Raw genomic sequence first — 25,471 nt, 5'->3', positions numbered from 1 at the left:
TAAAGAAAACTTCAGGGGATATTTTTGGTTTAAAGTTAATCTTTTGGAGAGGTTTTTTTTGGTTTTGTTTTTTTGTTTGTTTTTTAATTGTGGTAAATATCTATGTAACAGAACACTTGCCATTACACAAATTTTTACAGGTACAGTTAAGAGACATTTATCACTTCCATCTTGTGCTCAACCATCGCTACATCAATTTCCAAAATTTCCCATCACCCTTAACTGAAGCTCAGTGTCCTCCGAGCAACGAGGCCTCCCTCCCCACCTTCTGCCTGCCCCTGGTAACCACTAGGAAACCTAGGTCTCTATACAACGGCCTATTCCAGACATTTCATGTAAGACCATACAATATTTGTCCTTTGGTGTACCTTTGCAACTTTTCTGTAAATCTAAAACTACTCTGAAATAAAAAGGTTATCAAAAAACAGTCTATTTAAAAATTTAAAAAATGACTTACACTAAAATGTTAGCAGCGGTGAGCTATAATATGATCTTTATTATTTTTCTAATGTTCTATCGTTACGTATCACTTATCAAATGAAATGAATCTGTAAAGAAAAAAACACCTGGTGTACGCTAATTTTTTCACTAGTTTATACTTAATTCTTCCTTGTTAAAATCACTCACAAATGATTAGGTATCAAGAAGAACTCAAATGAAACTCAGATTTATAATCAGGGAAACAATACATTGCTAAAAAATTTCTAACAGGCTTTTGCCGGTCGGGTTCTGGATTGTACTATTACAGAACACTGCCACCTTGTGGTGACTCAATATAGCACAATATAGCTGATGTTCACATTCATTTATTATTTTCACTTTTTCTAAGAGGTTATTCTTATACCAACATCTTCTAACTAATCATTCTGTACTTATCCTGAACCAATATTGATAAACACAATAATAATGCTGGCTACTGTACGGAATTGCGAAAAGTGCCCTCAGTTGGGTAAGATGTTATCTAACTGTGAAGGTTCAATCTTAAAATTATGACCACATTTGTTTTGAGTTTAGGGTTATAATTTGATCATCATCTTATATAGTTGATTCATTCTTTAAAAAGTAATCCATATCTTAAGGAATGGAAAACCGTAAACACATTATTGGATGCCTTTTGGATCTGAGTTGGGAGTTGAGGACAATAGAGTACAGCATAGTGGAAAATGCATTGAACCGGGAATGAAAAGAAAAAGGTTCTGGTTCTTTAGGCACCAACTAAATATCAGGGTCAAATGCTTGGCACAGGGGCTGATGGAGGAATTCCAGCCGGGGGTGGGAGGCAGGACTGAGTGGACGACCATTCAACCTGCAATTCTGGGGTCCCTGGTCCTTGGGGAAGGTGTGGAGAGATGTTCCAATTAGCTTCGAATATTGGAAGTGTTGACATGTGAGAGATAAGTTAGTCTTCTCTGTGGTCCTGTATATATCAGGATATTTTCAAGTGCAAGGAGAAATGAAAATCAAAAGTTGTGGAATTGAGAAGACTGGGAACAGATTCAGGCAGGGCTCTCTCCAAGTGCTCAAACGCTGTCATCTGCAAACTATCTCGCTCCCCCTCAGCTCTATGTTCCTCTGCGTTGCCTTCATTCTCAAGAGGGCCATCCCCTAGTGCAGCAAAGATGGCCGCCAGCAGCTCTGGGCCCTCATTCTATTGCTAAGTATCCCACACAGAAAGGCAGTGCCTCTTTGCCAGCAGCTCGGAATTATGTGCTGATCTTTGAGCCAATCTTTGTGGCTCTGAGTGGCCAGCTCTGGCTCACTTGCCCATCTTCTCAGAAGCTGAACCACGTCAACAAGTGGGTCAGGAGTATAATTGGGAAAACACCTGACAGGAGAGAGTAGATGCTAGACAGGCAGAAACAAGAAGACCTCTACAGATCATAAGGGGTGAAATTCGGAGCACTGGTCAGAAACTACAAAGTGACATGCTGCCGTGCTTTCTTGGTCATCTAGTGCTGCTGTAACACAAATACAAGTGAATGGTTTTAACCAAGAGAAATTTATTCTCTCACAGTCTAGTAGGCTATTAGCCCAAATTCAGGGTGTCAGCTCCAGGCGAAGGCTTTCTCTCTCTGTCGGCTCTGGAGGAAGGTCCTTGTCATCAATCTTCCCCTCTGCAGGAGCTTCTTGGTGCAGGAACCCCAGATCCAAAGGACATGCTCTGCTCCTGGCACAGCTTTCTTGTTGTATGAGGTCCCCCCTCTCTACTCACTTCTCATTCTTTTTATCTCTTGTAAGATAAAATGTGGTGCAGGCCACACCCCAGGGAAACTCCCTTTACATTGGATCAGGGATGTGACCAGAGTGAGGGTGTTACATTTTACCCTAACCCTCTTTATTTGAACCCTCTTTAACATAACCCAATCTCACCTCATTAACCACAGGCAGAGATTAGGGTTTACAACACATAGGAAAATTACATCAATCACAAAATAGAGGACAGCCACACAATACTGGGAATCATGGCCTAACCAAGTTGACGTGTACTTTTGGGGGGCACAATTCAATCCATGACTCATCCAATAAAAGAAGAACAATTTAAACAATCAGAACCATCCCAAGTGGGAACTGGAAGACGTAGTGAGTTCTGTCACAGGGGCTTCCAGTCAAAGACTTAACAAGGTAGTCAGAAAGGTTACTAAGGACTGATTTGTGGTTGGATGCTATGGCACTTTCCTCTGTCTCCTCTGCTCTCACGCTTCTCCAAGCCACCATCATATCTCAGTGGTACAACTGCAAACGCCTCCTGACTTTGTCCCTGCTTGCCACTTTTCCCACTACAGTTCATTTTCCAGAGAGCACCTGGTATGTGCCAGGCACTGTTTACATCTCTAGTGATAGAAACATTGGTGACCCAACGGACATATCCCTACCTTCAGGGAGCTTATGTTCCAGTGGGGGAGGCAGAAAATAAACAAGGTAAATGAAATGGTGATAAGTGCTAAAAAGAAAAAAAAATAAAGCAAGGGGCTGTGAATGAAGTGTTAGCAACGGGGGAGTTGGGTGGCCAGGGAAGGCTTCACTGAGAGGGAGACTTCTTGAACAAAAATCAAGAGGAAGTAAAGATAGGTGCGTGAAAAGATGCTCAAATATTTCATCATTATCTGAGAGCTCTTGGCAATTCCATCTGAAAAAAAATATTGCCAATAAAAAATACATATACATATTTTTAAAAAATCATTCATCATTAGGGAGATGCAAGTCAAAACCACAATGAGCTACCACCTCACACCCCACTGGAGTAGCTAGTATTTAAGAAAAATTAATGTTCGCAAGGATGTGGAGAAGTTGGAACCCCCATCCATTGTTAGTGGGAATGTAAAAAGACACGCTCAACAGTTGGGCAGTTCCTCAAAAAGTAAAACAAAGTATTACCGTATGACTGCAATTCCATTTCCAGGTATATACCCAAAAGGCTTGAAAGCAGAGACTCTAACATATATTTGTACATTATTGTTCATTGTAGCGCTCTTCACAATAGCCGAAAGATGGAAACAACCCCATGTCCATCAACAGATGAATTGATAAAATATGGTATATACAGACTGTCGAGGTAGGGCTCACAATTGCCAGCAAAAGACAGCACACACACACACACACGCTCTAACAGTGCATGTGAAATACTTTACTCACATAGGAAGAGACAGAGCGAGACCAGCTTCACTGGTGGGCACCAGTCTCCCACAGCCAGCGGGACCATTCCCGCTTATGGCCGGTGCAAGGTAGATGCTCTACGTTCACCTTTCTTGTGTCCTAGTATGAGAGACACTGTTCCCTCCCTACTGAGAACAGATAGAGGAGTGGGGTTGGCCAGGTGCCATATGGTGCCCCCATGTGTACAAGAGACAGAGAAAGTTAGTGGGTGCCCAGAACAGGGGAAGCTTTCTCTGATAAGGAAAAGGAACCAGGAGAAAGAAAGAAACAAACAAAAAAAACCCAACCAAATCCATTACCTTCTAGTCGATTCCAACCCCCAGCAACCCTACAGGACAGACTAGAACTGCTCCATGGGGTTTCCAAGGAGTGGCTGGTAGATTTGAACTGCCAACCTTTTGATGATGAGCTGTAGCTCTTAACCACTGTGCCACCAGAAGGCGACCCAATTTTCAGCCTCCTTATCAGAGAATGTTCTGGACCCAAGGCTTTGGATGGGAGGTACAGAGGCAGACCATTCCCCCAACACATTGGATGGACTATTATTCAGCCATAAATAGAAATAAAATTCGGACACGTGCTACAACATATATGAACCTTGAAAACATTACACTGAGAGAAATAAGTCAGACACACAAGGAGAAATATTGTATTATCACATTTACATGAAATATTATAGAAAAGGCAAATGCATAGAGACAGAAAGTGGATTAGAGGTTACCAGGTTAACAGGCGGCCAGATAACATTTACCTTGTTGGTCATGGTAAAGATTTGGGTTTGACTCTGAAAGAGATGGGAACGTATTGCAGGGTTTAAAACAGAGAAATGATAAACTATGCCTTATGTTTATAGAGGATCACCTAGACCTCATGAGACTATACTACAGGGGAACAAGTGAGGAAGGAGACGGCCAGTTAGTAGGCAACTGCTATCATCCACGTCAGATATGAAATTGGCTTGGTTTAGTGGCAGTCTGGAGTGGGGTACTTAAAATGTAAATCTGATCTTATCACCCCCTGCTTAATTCCCTGCAAAGATTTCCCATGACACACAGAATAAAATCTAAACATATAGCCTGTCCTACAAGATCTGGGCTTGTTCCTGTGAGCAGCCATCTAGGATACTCCACTGGTCTCACCCCTTTGAGAGCAAGGAAAAATGAAGAAAACTAAAGACAAAGGGAAAAATAAGCCCAAAGATTAATGGACCACGTCTACCACAGCATCCACCAGACTGATTCCAGTACAGACAGATAGTGCCCAGCTACCACCACTCACTGCCCTGATGGGGATCACAATAGAGGGTCCCAGACAGAGCTGGAGAAAAATGCAGAACAAAATTCTAACTCAAAAAGAAAGACCAGACTTGCTGACCTGATAGAAACAGAAGAAACCCTGAGAGTAAGGCCCCTGGATGCTCTTTCAGCTCATTAATGAGATCACTCCTGAGGTTCACCCTTCAGCCAAAGATTGAACAGGCCCATGGAACAAAACAAGACTAAAGGGGCGCACCAGCCCTGGGGCAGGGACTGGAAGGCAGGAGGGAACAGGAAAGCTGGTAATAGGGAACACAGGGTGGAGAAGGGACAGTGCTGACATGTCGTGGGGTTGTTAACCAATGTCGTAGAACAACGTGTGTGCTGTTTGATGAGAAGCTAGTTTGTTTGGTAAACCTTCACCTAAAGTACAATTAAAAAAAAAAATCTGGACTTGTCTATCTCTCTAACCTCATCTCATATCATTCTTTCTCCCATCGTATTATCTTGCTGTTCCCTTTCCTCTGGAATACTCTTTCCCCTGATCTTCATGTCCTTTCTCCATCTGTCCCTCAGGTCTTGGTTTAAGTGTCTTTTCGCAAACAGAAAGAGTCCTGGTGGTACAGTGGTTAAACACTCAGCTCCTAACCAAAAGTTTGGCAATTTGAACCCAGCAGCCTCTCTGTGGGAGAAAGACGTGGTAGTCTGCTTCTGTGAAGATTACAGCCTTGGAAACCCGATGGGGCAGTTCTACTCTGACCAATGGGGTCGCTATGAGTCTTCGGACTCAACTTGATGGCAGTGAGTTTTGGGTTACTCACACAGAATTTTGAGGGCAAGCGCTTTGTAGTCTTGTCCAATGTTGTATCCCCCAGTACCTAGAACAGTCCCTGGCATGCTGCAGGTGCTCAGTGAAGGTTTGTTAAGTCAGCAGTTTGAGAATGGATGACTTTATTTTCCCTTTCATTTCTCTAAAAATAACAACAAGGATCCAGCAATCCCACACCTAAGAATACATCCTAGAGAAATAAGAGCCATCATATGAATAGACATATGCATACCCATGTTCATTGCAGCATTGTTCACAACAGCAAAAAGATGGAACCAACCTAGATGCCCATAAACAGATGAATGGATAAACAATCTATGGTACATACACACAATGGAATACTATGCAACAATAAAGAACAATGAATCTGCAAAGCAGCTCACAACATGGATGAATCTGGAATGCATTATGCTGAGTGAAATAAGTCTATCACAAAAGTACAAATATTGTTTAAGACCACTATTATAAAAACTCATGAAAAGGTTGACACACAAAAAGAAACAATCTTTGATGGTTACAAGGTGGGGAGGGACAGAAAGGGAAAAATACTAAATAGACCATAGATAAGTGGTAACTTAGGTGAACGGTAAGACAGTACACAGTACTTGGGAACCCAGCACAACTCGACCAAGGCAAGATCATGGAAGCTGCATAGACACATTCAAACTTTCTGAGGGACCGAATTACTGGGCTGAGAGCTGTGGGGACCATGGTCTTGGGGAACATATAGCTCAACTGGCATAACATATTTTATAAAGAAAATGTTCTATATCTTACTTTGGTGAGTAGCGTCCAGAGTCTTAAAAGCTTATGAGCGGCCATCTGAGATACTCCACTGGTCTCACCCTGTCTGGAAGAAGGAAGAAGGAAGGAAACCAAAGACACAAGGGAAAGATTAGTCCAAAGGACTAATGGATCATAAGTACCACAGCCACCATCAGATTGAGTCCAGCACAGCTAGATGGTGCCCAGCTACCATCACTGACCACTCTGACAGGAATCACACTCGAGGGTCTTGAACAGAGTTGGAGAAAAATGTAGAACAAAATTCTAACTCATAAAAAAAGAAGACCAGACATACTGGGCTGACAGAGACTGGAGAAAATCCTAGAGTGTGGCCCTGACACACTTTTAACCCGGTACTGAAGTCATTCCTGAGGTTCACACTTCAGCCAAAGATTAGACAGGCCCATAAAACAAAATGAGACTTGATGAGCATACCAACCCAGGGGCAAGGATGAGAAGGCAGGAGGAAACAGGAAAGCTGGTAATGAGGAACCCAAGTTCGAGAAGCGGTGAGTGCTGACATGTCGTAGGGTTGGCAACCAATGTCACAAAACAATGTGTATTAATTGTTTAATAAGAAACTAATCGCTCTGTAAACCTCCATCTAAAGTACAATAAAAATAACAACAAAAAGATAAGGAACAAATGACGATGACACTATTGACAGTGCTTTAATAGAAAACCACACAGCTATCTACTCTGCACACTCCTCGCATGTATTATTTTTTTTGTTTTATAGTCCTGTCTAATCTTTGTCTGAAGAGTGGGCTTCAGGAATGGTTTCAGTTCTGGGTTAACAGAGCAACCAGGGGCCATAGTTTCAGGGGTTCTGCCAGTCTCTGTCAGACCATTAAGTCTGGTCTTTTTACATGAATTTGAGTTCTGCTCTGCACTTTTCTCCCGCACTGTCTGGGACTCTCTGTTGTGTTCCCTGTCAGGGTGGTCATTGGTGGTAGCTGGGCACCATCTAGTTCTTCTGACCTCAGGCTGATGGAGTCTCTAGTTTATGTGGTCCTTTAGTCCTCTGAGCTAATATTTTCCTTGTATCTTTGGTTTTCTACATTCTCCTTTGCTCCAGGTAGGGTGGGACCAATTGATGCATCTTAGATGGCCACTCGCAAGCTTTTAAGACCCCAGATGTGACTCACCAAAGTAGGAACCCGCCACTCTTGAATTAATCAAATGCAATCTCAAATGGGCCTTTAATGACTACCAGGTTACCTTCAGTCTTTACACCCACCTCTACCTCTTTTACTTACTTCAGACCAAAAAATAATTGCCAGTGAGTTGACTCTGTCTCATTGTGACCAAAAAGGACAGAGTAGAACTGCTCCATAGGGTTTCCTAGTCTGTAATCTTAACGGAGGCAGACTGTCATCTCCTGCTGCCAGGTCTATGCTGCTGGGTCTCTCCTGCTGGTGTCTCTTTCCTTGGTGGTGGTGGGCTCCTCCTCGCAGCTCTGGAATTGTCTCTCTTTTAAGGCAAAACCAACCAATCCCCCTGATAGGCCACAATTACCCTATCATGCAGTCCTGCCCAATCACCTGGGTAGGAGTTACGAGACCATGCGAGAAAGGACACACACAAAGGTAATTAACCGCACCACAGCAATCTTTTAAATTTTGTGGGTTTATCACATATATATGGACCCGGTGCAGAAGAGAGGCTGCTGTCCTTGGAAAGTCCTGCTTACAAGTTTGGTCCTTGGCTGGCATCTGGGAGCTTGGGTTTCAGAAACATTTCCACTGTTCTCTAGCTGATAAGGGTAACTCATAAGCAGATTTATGCTGGGAGTCTAGAATTTTGATATGTGCTAGGCAGAGGGAACCTTGGGTGCTAAGTCTCTAATGGGCTTCCCTGGGCAGAAACATGGCACACATATCACGGCATTTTTGTTGCAGAGGGAAGAATGCACTCTGACTCCTCATTGGAGGGAGAGAACACAAGGAAGCCTGCACATAGATTCCTCCAGATTTTGTGTCTTTTGCCCTAATGATCTGGCTGTGTCTCCTTCCTATGCCACTGTAATAAATCTTAGCTGTGAGTACAAATATATGCTGAGTCCCATGAGGCCCTCTAGTTAGAGAATCTCTGCATACACCAGTGTCTTGGGGACTTGCAACTCAATCTCTAAACAAGATATTGTTTAGTTCTGCTTGTGTTCAAGATTTATAAAAAGTATAGCAGACTACATACGGCTTGGTGCAACTTCTGTTTTTCATTCAATGTTATGCTTCTAAGATTAACCTATATTGTTCAATATTGTAATACTCCTTTGGGTAACTTAAGCCTAATGTGTTTATCCATTCTCCTGCTGATGACATTTGGGATATTTTCAGTTTTTTGCTATCACAGACATCGTAACTATGAGCATTTTGGTGCATGACCGCTGGTGCACATAGGCAAGATTCTCCCTAGGAAAATGGTTCTCAACCTTGGTTGCACATTAGGATCACCTGGGGATATTTAAAATACTACTACTAGGATCCATATCACTTGTCTGTCAGTTTGTCGTACTCTGGCTTGTATATTGCTGTGATGTTGGAAGCTATGCCACTTGTATTTCAAATACCAGCAGGGTTACCCCTGGTGGACAGGTTTCAGCAGAGCTTCCAGACTAAAAATTGGCCAGTGAAAACCTTATGAAAAACTGAGGAACATTGTCTATGTGGTGCTGGAAGATGAGTCTCTCAGGTTGGAAAGCACTCAAAACACGACTGGGGAAAAGCTGCCTCCTCAAAGTTGCGTTGATTTTAATGACATGGATGGAGTAGAGATTTCGGGACCTATATTTGCTGATGTGGCATGACTAAAAATGAGAAGAAACAGCAGTAAACATCTACTAGTAATTGGAATGTGGGATGTATTAAGCATGAATCGAGGAAAATTAGAAGTTGTCAAAAATGACTGAAACACTTGAAGATCAATATCTAAGCATTAGTGAGCTAAATGGACTGGTATTGGCCATTTTCAATTGGACAATCATATGGTCTACTATGCCAGGAATGACAGATTGAAGAGGAATGGTGTTTCATTCATTGTCAAAAAGAACATTTGAAGCTCTATCTTGAAGTACAACATTGTCAGTGACAGGATAATATCTATATGCCTACAAGAAAGACTAGTTAATACAACTATTTTATTCAAATTTATGTGTCAATCATTAATGCCAAAGATGACTAAATTGAAGATTTTTACCAACTTCTGCAGTCTGAAATTGGTCAAACATGCCATCAAGATGCATTGATAATTACTGGTGATTGGAATTCAAAAGTTGGAACAAAGAAGGATCAGTAGTCGGAAAATATGGTCTTGGTGATATAAACAGTGCCTGAGATCCCAGGATAGAATTTTGCAAGACCAATGACTTATTCGTTGCAAATACTTTTTTTCAACAACATAAACAGTGACTATACACTTGGACCTCACCAAATGGAATATACAGGAATCAAATTGACTATCCCTGTGGAAAGAGACAATGAGAAGCTAATTATCATCCTAGAACAAGGCCAGGGGCCAATTGTGAAACAGACCAACAATTGCTCATATGCAAGTTCAAATTGAAGCTAAAGAAAATTAAAACAAGTCCATGAGAGCCAATATACGGCTTTGAGTATATCCCACCTGAGTTTAGAGACCATCTCAAGAATTGATTTGATGCATTGAACACTAACGATCAAAGACCAGACAAGTTGTGGGATGAAATCAAGGACATCATTCATGAAGAAAGCAAAAGGTCATTAAAAAGACAGGAAAGAAAGAAAAGACCAAAATGGGTGTCAGAAGAGACTCTGAAACTTGCTCTTGAACACAGAGTAGCTAAAGCAAACAGAAGAAATGAGGAAGTAAAAGCCCCAAACAGAAGACTTCAAAGGAGGCTCAAGACAAAGTAAAGTATTATAATGAAATGTGCAAAGACCTGGAGTTAGGAAACCAAAAGGGAAGAACACACTTGGCATTTCTCAAGCTGAAAGAACTGAAGAAAACATTCAAGTCTCGAGTTGTAATTTTGAAGGATTCTATGAGCAAAATGGAGCCCTGGTGGTGCAGTGGTTAAGAGCTCAACTGCTAACCAAAAGGTTAGAAGTTCAGATCCAGCAGCCATTCCTCGGAAACCCTACAGGGGCAGTTCTACTCTGTCCTATAGGGTTGCTATGAGTTGGAATCAACTCAATGGCAAAGGGTTTTTTGTGTGTGTGGTTTATGGGCAAAATATTGAATGGTGCAGGAAGGATCAAGAGAAGATGGAAGGAATACACAGAGTCACTATACCAAATAATCGACATTCAACCATTTCAGGAGGTAGCTTATGATCAAGAACTGATGGTACTGAAGGAAAAAGTCCTAGCTGCACTGAAAGCACTGGTGAAAAACAAGGCTTCAGAAATTGATGGAATACCAATTGAGATGTTTCAACAAACGATTGCAGCACTGGAGGTGCTCACACATTTATGACAAGAAATTTGGAAGACAACTACCTGCCAACCAATTAGAAGAGATCCGTATTTGTGCCCATCCCAAAGAAAGGTGATCCAACTAAAAAAACAGAATGCGGAAATTACCAAGCAACATCATTAATATCACACGCAAGTAAAATTTTGCTGAAGATAATTCAAAAGGGGTTGCAGCACTGTATCAATAGGGAACTGTCAGAAATTCAAGCAGGATTCAGAAGAGGATGTGGAACAGGGATATCAATGCCGATGTCAGATGGATCTTGGTTGAAAGCAGAGAATACCAGAAAGACGTTTACCTGTGTTTTATTGACTATGCAAAGGCATTTGACTGTGTGGATCATAACAAACTATGGATAACATTGCGAACAATGGAAATTCCAGAACACTTAATTGTGCTCATGTGGACCCTGTACCTAAACCAAGAGGCAGTGGTTGGACCAGAACAAGGGGATGCTGTGTGGTTTAAAGCCAAGAAAGGTATGTGTCATGCTTGTATCTTTTCATCATACTTATTCATTTTGTACGCTGAGCAAATCATCTGAGAAAATGGACTATATGAAGAAGTATGTGGCATCAGGATTGAAGGAAGACTAACAACTTGCGATATGCAAATGACACAACCTTGCTTGCGGAAAGTGGAGAGGACTTGAAGCACTTACTGATGAAGATCAAAAACTACAGCCTTCGATATGGATTACACCTCGACATAAAGAAAACAAAAATCCTTACAACTAGACCAGTAAACATCATGATAAATGGAGAGAATATTGAAGTTGTCAAGGATTTCATTTTACCTGGTCTGCCTACTTCACTGTAAGCTCTGGGAGGGCCAGGAGCATGTCTGTTTTGTCTACGTTGGCACTATTCCGAGTGCCAAGCCCACAAATGAGGCAGTGATACATCCATTTAGCAAGTACCTAATAGATACTTGCTAAATGGATGTATCACTGCCTCATTTTTCATGCTTCTGATTCATGGACACTTTTCACCAGATCAATCTAAACTTTTTTGCAGTAACACAAATGTGCCATGCACTCTCACTTCTTGGCCAGTTATTACCCACTTATACATGCATTCATTCATTTACCTTGGAATTACTGCAATCTAACACTGTTACTGGTACTGAATGAATAAATGATAACAAACTTTTAAGTGTAACTTAGGATACAATATATACCTGAGGAACTGACCAATATAAGGAACTGCAATACAAGAGCAGTCTGTCTGTCCCCAGGCAAAATATGAATAAACAAACATAAAACCCAAACCAAACCCACTGCCTTCTAGTTGATTCCAACTCAGAGTGACCCTAAAGGACAGAGCAGAACTGCCTCATAGGGTTTCCAAAGCTGTAAATCTTCAGGGAAGCAGGCTGCCACATCTTCCTCCCGCAGAGTTGCTGGTGGGTTCCAGTCGATGGCTGAGCTTCTTTAACCGCCCAGTGGGTTAGGTGGAGGGCTCGTCTAAACAAGTGTACGTAGGAGGCAAACATAAGCTTTTCTCCTCCTTTTTCTGCCAAGTCTGGGAACCAGATTTAATAAAGACTTTGTAGACTATATCCGAGCAAAAACAAAACAGGGCAAACAAACAACTCCCCAGAAGGAACTGAATAAGGTCATCCAGCCTCTCCCAACGTCTAAATGGCGGGGACCCCTAGCTCAACAAGTTCAGGTATACCCTTTAAGGCCCACCCCTCGGGAAGGCGGGGCGTTCTGGGACGGGGCGGGGCTTTTCCCGTCCAGGCCCCGCCCCCCCGGGAGGGGTGTGAGCGGCAGGCAGCCCGGGCGCTGGCGTGCCCCGCCGTTTCCTAGGAGACGAAACACACAAGACGCCGGAGCTTCACAAGGGAGCTAACGAGGTAAGCGGCCGGCGCAGTCAGGTAATCCCGAGCGGGCTGCGGGCCCGCCAGTCTCCGTCCAACAGCCCGAGCCTGTCCTGCGAGGCCGGCCCGGCATGTCCCTCCGGCGGCTACCAAGGCCAATCTCCGGCAAGAGCAGGGGCCCGGAAGCCGGTAGGGGGAGGGTCGGAGGGGGAGGGTCCCGGGAGGGGCGGGGCGGTGGGAGGAGGCGCTGCGGCCTGCGCGGGCTGCGGGTGGGTGCTCCCGGACTCTCCGCAGCGCGGCTCTCCGCAGTCCTGGAGTTGGCCCGGGATAACCGGGGACTCGGTCAGTCTGAGCGACCTCCACCCCGAATCCCCCCGCTTCCCCTTCTGCTGTTTGGGCCGGAGGGGAAAGTACTTTCGGAGTGAGGGGCGAGTTTGGGTCGCGGGAATTGGGTTCAGAACTTCTACAAAATAAAATAAAAGGGGGAAGAAACAGAAGTCTGGGTTCAATACCGTCGTCGTTGTTGCACCTCAAATGACGAGCAGGTAAAAACGGGGTCCCGGCGCGGGGTGGCCCTGGGGGGCGCTTCGTAGCGCCCCTCCGACCGGGTCCTGGACACGCGGGGTCCCAGGTGACCCCTCCACGCAAACTGGCATGACACAGGCCCCCGGAGTCTTTATGGGCCCTTGTTTGTTGAGAAAGATCAAATAGTCTATGTTAACGAAAACCGTTTCTTTATTGCAAATAAGTCGTTTTAATTTACTAACGGGGTCAAAATCGACTCTTGGGACGCTAGGGGAAGCAATAAAACTGGTGTTTAATGGTCAGTAACCTCAATTACAAGGAGCGCTGGTGGCACAGTAGTTAAGCGCTGGGCTGCTAACCGAGAAGTGGGCGGTTCGAACCCACAGCCGCTCCGGAGAGAAAGGTGTGGCAGTGTTCTTCCGTCAAGATTTATCGCCTTGGAAACCCTTTGGGGCAGTTCTACTCTGTCCTATATAGGGTCGCTGTGACAGGAAAGCAACGGGTTTGGTTTTTTGTTTATTTTGGTAATCTCAATTCCAAAAGGAAAAAGTTTTGATTGTCTAGATACTACTATTTTAAAATCTATCTAATGATAACAGAATTCTCATAGAAGGAACCAGGAATTCTCCGATTTAGTTTAATCAGAAAACAACCTATTAAGGCAAAATAGTGATGTAGGCAAAAGTAACTTTCCAGGCTTTTGGCCTTCCTTTATCTCCCCGTCCCAAGCCCTGGGGGCCGTGATGGGGAAGGAAGACTTCTCCCGCAGGCTGCCCTGTACTGCCTATACAAAGCCGGCTTAGGGTAGGAATGCTTATCTCTTCGTGGGGTTGGTTTTTGTTTTGTTTTAAAATAATTTGTCAATATTGTCACAGAGTACTGTGCTATTTATTAAAATCTCTTTTCTCATTTTAATAGCGCCTCTTTTTAATTTCTGTAAATAATATGATTTGTTTAGTTTTGAAATCTTTTTTGTTTTGGTTTTTAAAAGACAATGATGTCTAAAACATTTATTACCGTATTTTATAGACGTTAATGACACCCTTAGAATGATATCATTACAGAATTTTCTACAAAGACAAGTTGAAGACATCTAAAATGTTATTTGTTCAGTGACTGGCAGACACAAACTTTACCCTCCATTTGCCCTCTGTGTTAATCTTCTTTAATCCTATCTAAATCCCTGATTAGTGGGAAGGAGTTGTCAGACTAAAGCTCAAGTTTACAGTAATTATGCACTTAATAAACAGTAATTGTGCACTTAGATAAAAAATAAGAAAATTAGAATGGGAGAACAATTATAAAGGTGTTTATTTAATGTTAAGTCTATAGTTGAGCCTCTAAATAAATGTCCCTGGGTGGTGCAGGCCGAGATGTGAGAGGTTCCAGTCCACCCAGAAGCATTTCAGAAGAAAGGCCTGGAGATCTATTTCCAAAAACTGAGCTATTGAAAACCCTATAGAGTACAGTTGTACTCTGACGCATGGGGTCACCAAGAGTCAGAGCTGACTTGTTGGCAAGTAGTTAAATAAATGTCTTATTTAAATCAGAATATAAAAGTCAATAAATATTGTAGAAAATTCCAATAGAGTTCTTAAACATCCCCCCCCCCTCAAACAAACAAACAAAAAAAACCTAAACCCTCAGCCATCAAGTTGATTCCAACTCAGGATATATGTAAACCCACTGCCATGGAGTTGATTCCGACTCATAGCTACCCCATAGGGTTTCCAAGGCTGTAAATCTCGGTGGAAGCAGACTGCCACACCTTTCTCCCATGGAGCCACTGGTGGTTTCAAACCACTGACCTTTCGGTTAGCAGTCCAGTGCTTTAACCATTACGCCACCAGGGCTCTTTTTGTGCACATCTATACTTATATATATATACAGGCTAGAACTACCTAGGGCTTTCTTGACTGTGATCTTTATGGAAGCAGATTGCCAGGCCTTTTTTCTGTGGCACCGCTGGGTGGGTTTGAACTGCCAACCTTTAGGTTAGCAGTCAAGCAAACCATTTACACCATCCAGGGACCTAATAGTTCTGTTAAACTATTTGAAGATCGTGATTATATTACAGTTACTTGGGTTTTGTTTTGCTCTGCTGCATTTTCCTATATTAATACCTTAATATTTAGGACCAGTGTCTATGTATGACTTAAAGAGCATCTACAAAAGAACTATTCATTTCCAGACAAATGGGGAGCCATTTGCTGGCACCTGTTAAGGCCATTGGCTTAGACTTAAGCTGAGAAAAAGAAACCCCTAAATAGAAGTGGGATCTACTGTCTTGATGTCCTTTTTAAGGTTCCCACCACAAAGTTAGCATAACCTAAATCATTTCACATGTGCCTTTGAAGGAGTAATTATATGAAGTAAGATAAATGATAATGCCCACTTTTTGTTATTTGGAAACCCTGGCGGTGTAATGGTTAAATGCTATGGCTGCTAACCAAAAGGTCGGCAGTTCAAATTCACCAGGCACTAAAACCCTATGGGGCAGTTCTGCTCTGTCCTGTAGGGTCGCTGTGAGTTGGAATCAACTTGAGAGCAATAAATTTGGGTTTTTTTTTTGTTCTTGTTGTTATTTAAAAGACCTACAAGATTCTTCCAGAGTTTCCTGTGAACAAATACATTCCTATATATAAAAAACAAGTAGTTATACTGTACTTCTCTGCACGTTTTTGTTTCTTTCTGTTTTGGGAAGCCCTAGGTGCTTTGATAGCTACAACATATCCTTGTTGGTCCTAAATTTCTGCATATAATAGAGAAGCAATTTCTACCATTTTGTGGAAATTAAGTACTGCTGCAGTGAGAGAAGGAGCCCTGGTGATGCAGTGGTTAAGAACTCAGCTGCTAACCAAAAGGTGGGCTGTTCAAATCCACCAGTCACTCCTTGAAAACCCAATGGGGCAGTTCTACTCTGTCCTATAGGGTTGCTATGAGTCAGAATCGACTTGACGGCAACGGGTTTGGTTTGGCTTGATAGTGAGAGAAAAGTAATATAATTGAAGCTTTAAATTATAAAAAGCATTTAAGGCAAATTATATTTTACTGGGGCCAAACATCTGTTACCATCTGCATTAAAGCATAAAACTTCATCACAGGATGATAGAGATTTTTAAAATGAAAATAAAAATGCTAAGTAGATATGCCATGAGAAACAGTTGATTAAAATGCAGAACTAAAATAGCACAGTCGGAGGACACTGTTAGACTATGACTGGGGTGGAAGCTAACCAGTGGTTTGTTTTGCCAGCCTTCCACTGCCACATTTAGCCCCACAGAGCCCACTCTGTCAGAGGACTTGGGGAGCACTGAGAGACAGTACCACAGGGTGACATGGACCACTCTTTTACCTGGCCCTTGATGTCTTAGCATCACTTGTAAGTGTGCCAGTAGGGCAAAAAGTAATTGTGATAGAAGTCCCTGGGTGGTGCAGATAGTTAACACACTTGGCTAGTAACTGAAAGGTTAGAGTTTTGAGTCCACCCAAAGGTGCCCTAGAAGAAAGGCCTGGCGATCTACTTCTGAAAAATCAGCCATTGAAATCTGTGTGGAGCACAGTTCTATTCTGACACACGTGGGTTTGCCACGAATCAAGATCAACTCTACTGCAACTGGTTAAAAAAAAAAAAAAGTACTTGTGATGATAAAGAAATGATATGAAAGTAGCTATTTTATTAAGCTTTTATTTTGGTTTGGTTTTTTTACCTCCCTTTTTTAAATTAGGAGTTCCTGGGTGGCACAAGTGATTATGTGCTGAGCTGCTAACTGAAAGGTTGGTAGTTCAAATCCACCCAGAAGAGCTTCGGAAGAAAGGCCTGGTGACCTACTTCCGAAAGGCCACAGCCATTGAAAACCCTGTGGAGCAGTTCTACTCCGAAACACAAGAGGTTGCCATGAGTTGGAGCAGACTTGATGGCAGTGGGTTTTTCTGTTAATTACAAGAGCGTGTGTGTGTTTTACGTTCTTATTCCTGCGTCTCAATCTAGTGTGACACTAATTCCTAACTAGTATGTGATAAGGTTTTCTTAGTTTGATGTAAAATAAAATCACGTGTTATTAGAATACGAAATTCTTTTATAAAACGTTCTCTTCATATAAAACAAAAGTTTGCTTTGTACTTAACCTAATTGGAGTACTTGTATTCTACAGGGAACTTACAAAGAATACAATTTTAAATTAAATATGATGTAAAAATTGATTCCAAGAATGGATTGAGTATTGTTGTCAGATTTCCAGTGTCTGATCTGGAATAATATAGATTGTAGTCAATAGACAAGGAATCATACAAATCAGTAAGTCGTATTTATTGAATGTTCGTAAGTAGCACAGTATCATGTAAATAAAGCATTTACTCATTTTGTGAGTATTAAGAGTGTTATAGCCATCCAGGGCACAACAATTGGTCTCTATATGCCTCGAACAACAGAGGAAGAAGGAAAGTCAGGAATGGGAGGAGGAAATGGAATGTGTGGCTGATTGCCTCCACAAACAACTGCCTCCTTTGCCATGAGACCAGAAGAACTGGATGGTGCCTGGCTACCACTACTGAACATTTTGATCAAAGATTCCATAAAAAAAATCCTGATCAAAAGGAGGGACATGCAGAACAGAATTTCACATTCTCATGGACACCAAGCTTCCTAGAGCCATGAAGGTTAGAACAGCCCCTGAAACTGTTGCCCTGAGATAATCTTTAAACCTTAAACCAGAAATATTCCCTGAAGTCTTCTTAAAACCAAGCTATAGCTTTTTTATAGCTTAGCTTAAGTAGCAAAAAAAGGTCTGCCTTGAACATTATGCTTTTTAAAGAATCATCTATATGGGATCAAACTGATAACAGCAACTTGAAAGATTACATAGGAAGCTTAGGAGGCAGTGAATCTGTGTTAATGGGAGAGAGACAACTCAGAAAAGGAGGATGAGAATGTTTACACAACTCAAAGAATGTAATCAGTGTCACGAAATGGTACACGTAGAAACTGTTGAATTGGTGTATGTTTTGCTGTGTATGTTCTCAACAACAATAAAATAAACATATTAGAAAAGAGCCTATTCTGTATAAACTTCATTCCACATAGCACAGGTGATTAACCGGCAAAAGTTTAACACACTGGTGTTGATATTATTTATAATTTTCCCCTGCTCGCTAGGTTGCCAGTAAATTTCTTAAGGAGATTCTTTAATGAAAATTCACTTTATCCTTGTTTTGCTTTTTTACAGGGTGTTCATAAGAATGGAAGCACTGTTTCCTTGCCAGATTCATTATTATATCTCATGAACCTATATAATCTTGGAGAAGAGTCTGTATTTAATGATGACAAACCCGTCACCAGCCTAACAACGACAACCTGAGGACAAAAAAGAATAAAAATAAAGAAACATTTAAATTCCTGTTCAATAAGGAAATCATTTCAGTCAATCATTTCTGCTACATTATTTTCCAAGATGAACCGATACACAACCATGAGACAGTTGGGGGATGGCACCTATGGGAGTGTGCTTATGGGCAAGAGCAACGAGTCCGGGGAGCTGGTGGCCATCAAAAGGTACCGTGTGCAATGCAGCAACGTTGACCTTTGAAACACTTTATTTTCCTTTGCCTGCTTGTGAATGTATACAAGCCCAGAGATGCTAGCTTGGCTGATGTGGAGAAAACATTGCCAACAAGGAATTCTGCTCATCCCCTGGGTATTATTTTAGTGTTTCGGCTTGTCCAGCTGTATTGATAAACCAAAAATTATAAGTACCCTGCTTTTCATACAAAATAAATTTGGGCTAGAATTGAAGGTAGTGTTTGGATTGGAATATTTTTAGAATTTAAATTTGAGCTTTCAGAGTACAGAACAGACCTTGCTATTTCTTTAAAACAATAGACCTCAAACCAGATGGTATTCATAATGTCAAACTGAATTCTCATTGGCATATGCTATTTTCCTGGGCTTGCAAATTAAATATAATTATATTTTTAAAAATCTACTGTATTATCTATTGCTGCATAACAATTACCCCAAAACTTAGGGACATAAAACAAGAGCGATCATTTATTAGCTCACATCGTTTCTGTGGACCAGGAATTTAGGAGTGGCTTAACTGGGTAGTTCTAGTTAAAGATTTTAAGCAGGAGAGTTGATGTGGTCAAATATTGTTTTAGAATGGTCCCTTTGACAAAAGAGTGGAGACTTGATTGAAGAGGTCAAGAGTGGACGCAGAGTGACCAGTTAGGAGCTTGGTGTAGTAATCTCGGTTAGAGGTGGTGGTAACCTGATCTAGGGAAATAGCACTGGGGACGGACATAAGTGCAGGGATCGAAGGGGACATTTAGGAGGTAGGCTGCATAGGAACTGGTGCCGGGCGTGAGGGCAGGGAGTGAAAATGAGGATGAGTCCAGGGTAAGTCCTGGGATTCTGGCTTAAATGGGCAGTGGTGGTACCGTTGATTGTGACAGGGAAGGGAGAGTCACAGGTTTAGGGAGAAAGGTCCTGAGCTCAATTTTGGACATAATGAATGGAAACCCTGGTGGCGTAGCGGTTAAGAGCTATGGCTGCTAACCAGAAGGTCAGCAGTTCAAATTCACCAGGAGCTCCTTAGACACCCTATGGGGGCAGTTCTACTCTGTCCTATAGGGTTGCTATGAGTCAGGATCGACTCAACAGCAATGGGTTTGGTTTTGGGTTTTTTGGCCTTAAAGATGCCTGTGAGACATCCAAATATCCATGTCCTACAGGCAACTGGATGTTTGCATTTAAAGCTCAAAACAAAGGGCCAGGCTGGCAATTTAGGAATTGTTAATCCATAGGTGGTAATAGAAGCTGGGTATAGGAGAAGAAAAGAGATCCTCATATAGAACATTGGGAAACCCCTGCATAAAAAGGACAATCCCTGGAATAGGGTCTTATAAACAAGACTGAGAAGGAGCCACCAGAAAAATAAGAGGGGCACCAGGAGCGTGTGGAAAATATCTGAACTCAAGGAAAAGGCCTAAAGAAGGAGGGGGGTTCAGCTGGAAGACAAGTGAAAACCAATGACTGAAAAGCATCTGGGTTAGTTAGGAATGCTTCTTGATGCAAATACATAAATTAATAGAAGTAACAGAACCAATGGCTTCAATAAATAGGAGTTTATTCTTCTCACATATCAAGAAACCTAGAGATTGATAGCTCAGGGCTCTTTTCAGTGACTCAGCAGTGTACTCAGGGAATTTAGTCTTTTCTATCTGCTTCTCCAAACTGAGCTGTTAGCATTTTTTTTTTGTAATCCTTAAACATGTCACCTGTTACAGATTGGATTTCAAAAAAAACCTAAACCCGTTGCCGTCGAGTCAATTCAGACTCATTGGACAGAGCAGAACTGCCCCACAGGGTTTCAGGGAATGGCTGGTGGATTCGAACTGCCAACCTTTTGGTTAGCAGCCGTAGCTCTTAACCACTACACCACCGGCATTTCCTTTTATGTTAATAGGGGAGGAATAACTCAGAAAGGGAGGGTGAGAGTGGTTATACAACCCAAAGAATGTAATCAATGTTGCTGAATTGTACATATATGTGGAAACAGTTGAGTTGGTGTATGTTTTGCTGTGTACATTTTCAAATTAAAAAAAAACCCTATTGGGGAGTGAGATGGAGAAGAGGCTGAGAGCTAGCACAGTACTGAGATGGCCAGCAAATTACTGTGTGGCCTGGCAGCTGGTGGATAATGGGCAGAGTGTTACAATGTGGGGTTGTGAACACGAGGAAGAAAGTTTGTACTTAACTCAGAGTGTGGTGGGCAAGGCTTTTTAAACAGGCTAGAAATGCTGTCAGAATTGGTTAGGATGAGGTGGAGGGTGAGGGTTTAGAAGTTGGAAGAACACTGTAAGTAACAAAATAAAATACCTTTTCAAAAATACCTTTTTGAAAACATCCTTTGGAAGATTTTATTTAGGTCACTGGTAAGAAACCTTGTGTTGCCTGCGGCCATCTCAAAGAAAGGTATAACATAAAATTCTCGCTGGAAGATGGTAGTAAGATTCCCTCATCTTCTCATTAGCAACTATTAAGATGTCCGGCCTCTTGTCTGTGGAACAGTTCCTTATGAGCTCACATGTCAGTACAGAAATATCTCTGTTCATTTAAAAGGGTTTATTGGGCATCTGTGTGCTGACGAGTGATCTTGGCATTGGCACAGTGGTTAAAGTGCTCAGCTGCTGAGAAATTGATGGTTCAAACCTACCTGTCACTCAACGGGAGAAAGATGTGGTAGCCTGCGTCAGTACAGATTACAGCCTCAGAAACCTTATAGGGCAGTTCTTCTCTGTCCTTTAGGGTCGTTATAAGTCAGAATAGACTGGAGAGCAACAAGTTTGGTTGAAAAGCTTACATTTGGGGGTGGGGGGAAGACTAAATAAGTATGTTATATAGTACATTAGGAGCCCTGGTGGCACAGTAGTTCAGAGCTTGGCTGCTAACCAAAAGGTTAGCAGTTCGAATTCACTATCTGCTCCTTGGAAACCCTTTGGGGGCAGTTCTGCTCTGTCCTGTAGGGTTGAGCAGAGTCAGAACCAACTCGAGGGCAAGAGGTCTGGCCTTTTTTATAGTGTATTAAGAGGTAAATGCTACGGTAGCGTAGGAAGAGAAGTCTAGTAATAGCTCTGTCATTTCCCTAAGATAATATTGAGTAGTTGGGAATAGCCATGGAAACTAGCTCAAGCATTAAAGAATAAGGATGGGCCTGGAATGGCCTTTTATTTCCTACAGCCAGCCAGCTTTTTCTAGCCTCAGGACCTACACACATGTTATAGCTGTCTGTCAAAAGCTTCTTTGTCTCACTCATCTCCTATTTCCTTATCAAAGAGGCCTTCCCTGGTCATTAAACCTGTAAGAGACCTCCTTGTTATTCTATTTCATGATCCTTATAACTAACTTGTATATGTGTTTTGTGTTCACTGGCTTAAAGACTGTGCCCTCTATTAAATGGTATCATGGTAACGGTATCTGCTGTGCTCTTTGCCCTGGCACGTGGTAGGTGTTGGTTGAATGAATAAACGAAAAAGAAGATGACAGGGAATGCCTTGTCTTAGCTATTCTAAGGAATTGGATTGCCATTGGGATCATTGTTTTGTAAGGAAACTTCTGTATTTGTTACGAATAGCTGCCTTACCTTGGAGAGGAGTTGCTGAGAAGTAGTGATTGCAGGGAAGAAAGCAGCATATTGGTAAATGTGGACGAAGCTAGCAGAGATTTTGCGAGTAGAATAAAAGTTTCAATTACTACTAAATTGTGAAAAGTAACTTGAATATGTTTTTATCTGGCTTCCAAAAGGTTGAATTTTTAAAATTCTGAAATGTTTAAGGATCATAGCAGATTATACATGCAATTTTGGATGAATGTGATCATTTTATTAAATTATTTTCTTTTATTGCTATATTTGAGTTTATTCTATTTGACTTTAAATTGGTCATTATGCTAGATTTACCGCTTGCATTTTAGCAAGAGAATTTATAAATCTACAGCACTGTAAAGTCTCTTTTGACAGCCCTCAGTTTCATCAAGCTCCTTCATAAATGTCTAGACCCTGAATGACTATAGTGAAATTCTGGCTCACATGTCATATTTTAGACATGATAACAATGATAGCCTTCATGTCTTATTATGGTCTATTGTAGATATTGGTAAAAATAAGAATATCTAATACTTATTGAGTGCTGAACTAAGCAGTTTACAATGAACTTTTCTTATGCAGTGAGTAGTTTCTACTTAATAGTTAAGAAATTTGAGGCACTGAAGAGGTCTTTAGGAAACTGGCCCACAGTCATACAGTTAGTGTATGGCAGAGCAAGGATTTGAATACCAGCAGCCCACACTTGAGACCACCAGGTTATGCTGCCAATTTATTTATTTCCATAGCTGTGTATTAAACTTTTGCAGAGGCTCTGGACAACAGGAATTATTCTGATTAATAAAGGTAACTTTAAGCTTTCTGAGAACCCTTTAGAACATCTCCAAAAGAGATTATAATGCTAAATGAAAACAGTAGGGCATATTTGTTTTTTATTTTCCATAATCCAACTTTGTAATTCCACACCTGCAGAAACATTTTTAAAAACACACCTCTTGTTTTTTCTTGTCTCTCATTTCCTATGATGACTAGAAATCCATTCATATAAAAATACAACTTCTATCTGTGGTATAGGATCCCTGGTGACACAATGGTTAAGCACTTGGCTGCTAACCAAAAGGTTGATGGTTCGAACCCACCACCTGCTCCGTGGGAGAAAGATGTGGCAATCTGCTTCTATATAGATTATAACCTTGGAAACCCTATAGAACAGTCCTACTCTGCCCTTTAGGGTCCCTATGAGTTGGAATCGACTCAACTGCAATGAGTTATCTATGATATATTTCACGGAATTGCTTTATTATGCTAAATACTCTTTTGATATATTTATCTGTAGTGGTAACCACCATTGGGTGGAAAAGGGGAAGTAAAGAACAAAATTCGGGAAAGCTAATAGCTGAAGTTTGGTTACTTCTGCGTTTTTCTGACAAATCACTTAACTCTGTGGACCTCTTATTTAAAGCGGAGGTAATGATATAGAAATTGTCAGATCAAATCATTCAAATAAATTTGCTATCAAAATTTGTGATTTCTTCACCCAATCCCATCTGAAGAATAATGTTTCATATTTAGCTTTCAGGTACCAGAAAGAGGAAATTTAGAAGGGGCTTGGAAAAGCTCAATTAAACCGGTTACAGAAATGTAAGAACTCACCCAGAAAGGAAGATTAATAGTGATTCTTTCACCTTTGTGTTAAAACAGAATTTCAGATAACTCCTAGGCGTGAGCCTTTACCAAGTAACCTGGAGATACTTAGAACAGAGGGTTTCCTTTTAAGGAAAAAGAAATAGAGATGTCCTATCTTGCCCAAAGTGAAGTGACAATAGAGTAAGAAAGCCAGCGGTGGAATTCATGTCTTCAAATCCTCAGTCTGTGTACCCTCAACTTTTCTTTATTTGTTTCAGGATGAAGAGAAAGTTCTACTCCTGGGATGAATGTATGAACTTGAGAGAAGTTAAGGTAAAATCCTAGAGATGAAAAGAACCCAAGAAGGTCTTAACTGTACCGTCTACCTCACGACGATCTCATTTCAGAGGACAGCAGCCAAGGAGGTTATTTTGTTCCCTCGGGGCAGCATTCCAAAGATAATTACATTTCTTATGTTTTTCCTTTATCTTTCTAAAATAATTTTAGCTTATTTCTTCTGGTTCTACTGTCAATGGAGAACAAAAAACTCTACATTCATATTTGAAAGTACACTCTCACTTTCAAAATGGCATCATGTTATCAAAGGAAAAATAACTTTTTAAAATTGTTGTTGTATACCATCGAGTTGATTCCTGTATGACACAGTAGAACTGCCCTATAAGGTTTCCAAGGCTGTAATCTTTAGGAAACAGATTGCCACATCTTTCTTCCACAAAGCGGCTGGTGGGTTTGAACCACTGACCTTTCAGTTGGCAGCTGAGTGCTTAACCACTGCACTACCAGGGTCCCAAAAAACCACCAGGGTATTTACTTATAAATGGCTACATGCCATTTACTTGCATTTTATGCTGTATGACTTGGATAAATTTTTGGAGGCTTTAGCATAAACTATCACATGGTTAAGACAGAAAAATATTAGATCTACTTAATAGATAAAAGTGATTGAAATATTTAATAGCTATGATTGACTTGGTTTATTTTTGTAGTTACATGCATTATTTAAAACAATTACAAGTTGAACTGGCAAAAGTTGTGTGTTATATCAACAATGACAAAAAAATACAAAAAATAATCAAACAAACCAGTACCTGCTGAGCCTACTACATACAACCGAACGCCTCATGGTGTTTGGTTTGGAGGTTTAGGGTCATGGTTTCATGGGACATGCCAGTTAATTGGCCTAATAACATTTTTAGTGCTTCTGTTCTACCTCCTAGTTCATTGCGTAGTGTCTGGGGTCTTAAAAGTTTGCCAGCAACCATCCAAGGCACAATTGGTCTTTTTTCACCTGGAGCAACAGAGGAGGAAGGAGTGTCAGCAATAGGAGGAAATGGAATGTGTGGCTAATTGCCTCCATGAACAACTGCTTCCTTTGCCATGAGACCCAAAGAACTAGA

General features: G+C 41.4%; 1 protein-coding gene across 3 annotated transcripts in view; it reads left to right on the top strand.

Moving 5' to 3' along the window:
• The first annotated feature begins 18,163 nt into the window (after window positions 1-18,163).
• The window catches only part of MAK (male germ cell associated kinase), a 65,198-nt gene continuing 57,890 nt past the window's right edge, over window positions 18,164-25,471 (top strand). For all 3 annotated transcript variants that reach the window (XM_064280634.1, XM_023557689.2, XM_023557688.2), the window contains exons 1-2: window positions 18,164-18,880; window positions 24,332-24,386. In XM_064280634.1, the coding sequence (XP_064136704.1) occupies window positions 18,780-18,880; window positions 24,332-24,386 (156 nt within the window). In that variant the 5' untranslated portion in view covers window positions 18,164-18,779. The remainder of the gene's footprint in view (window positions 18,881-24,331; window positions 24,387-25,471) is intronic.

This window comes from Loxodonta africana, chromosome 1 (genome assembly GCF_030014295.1).
Source record: "Loxodonta africana isolate mLoxAfr1 chromosome 1, mLoxAfr1.hap2, whole genome shotgun sequence".
NCBI lineage: Eukaryota > Metazoa > Chordata > Mammalia > Proboscidea > Elephantidae > Loxodonta > Loxodonta africana.
Note: the sequence above shows the minus strand (reverse complement) of the source record. Positions and strands in the feature narration are given on the sequence as shown.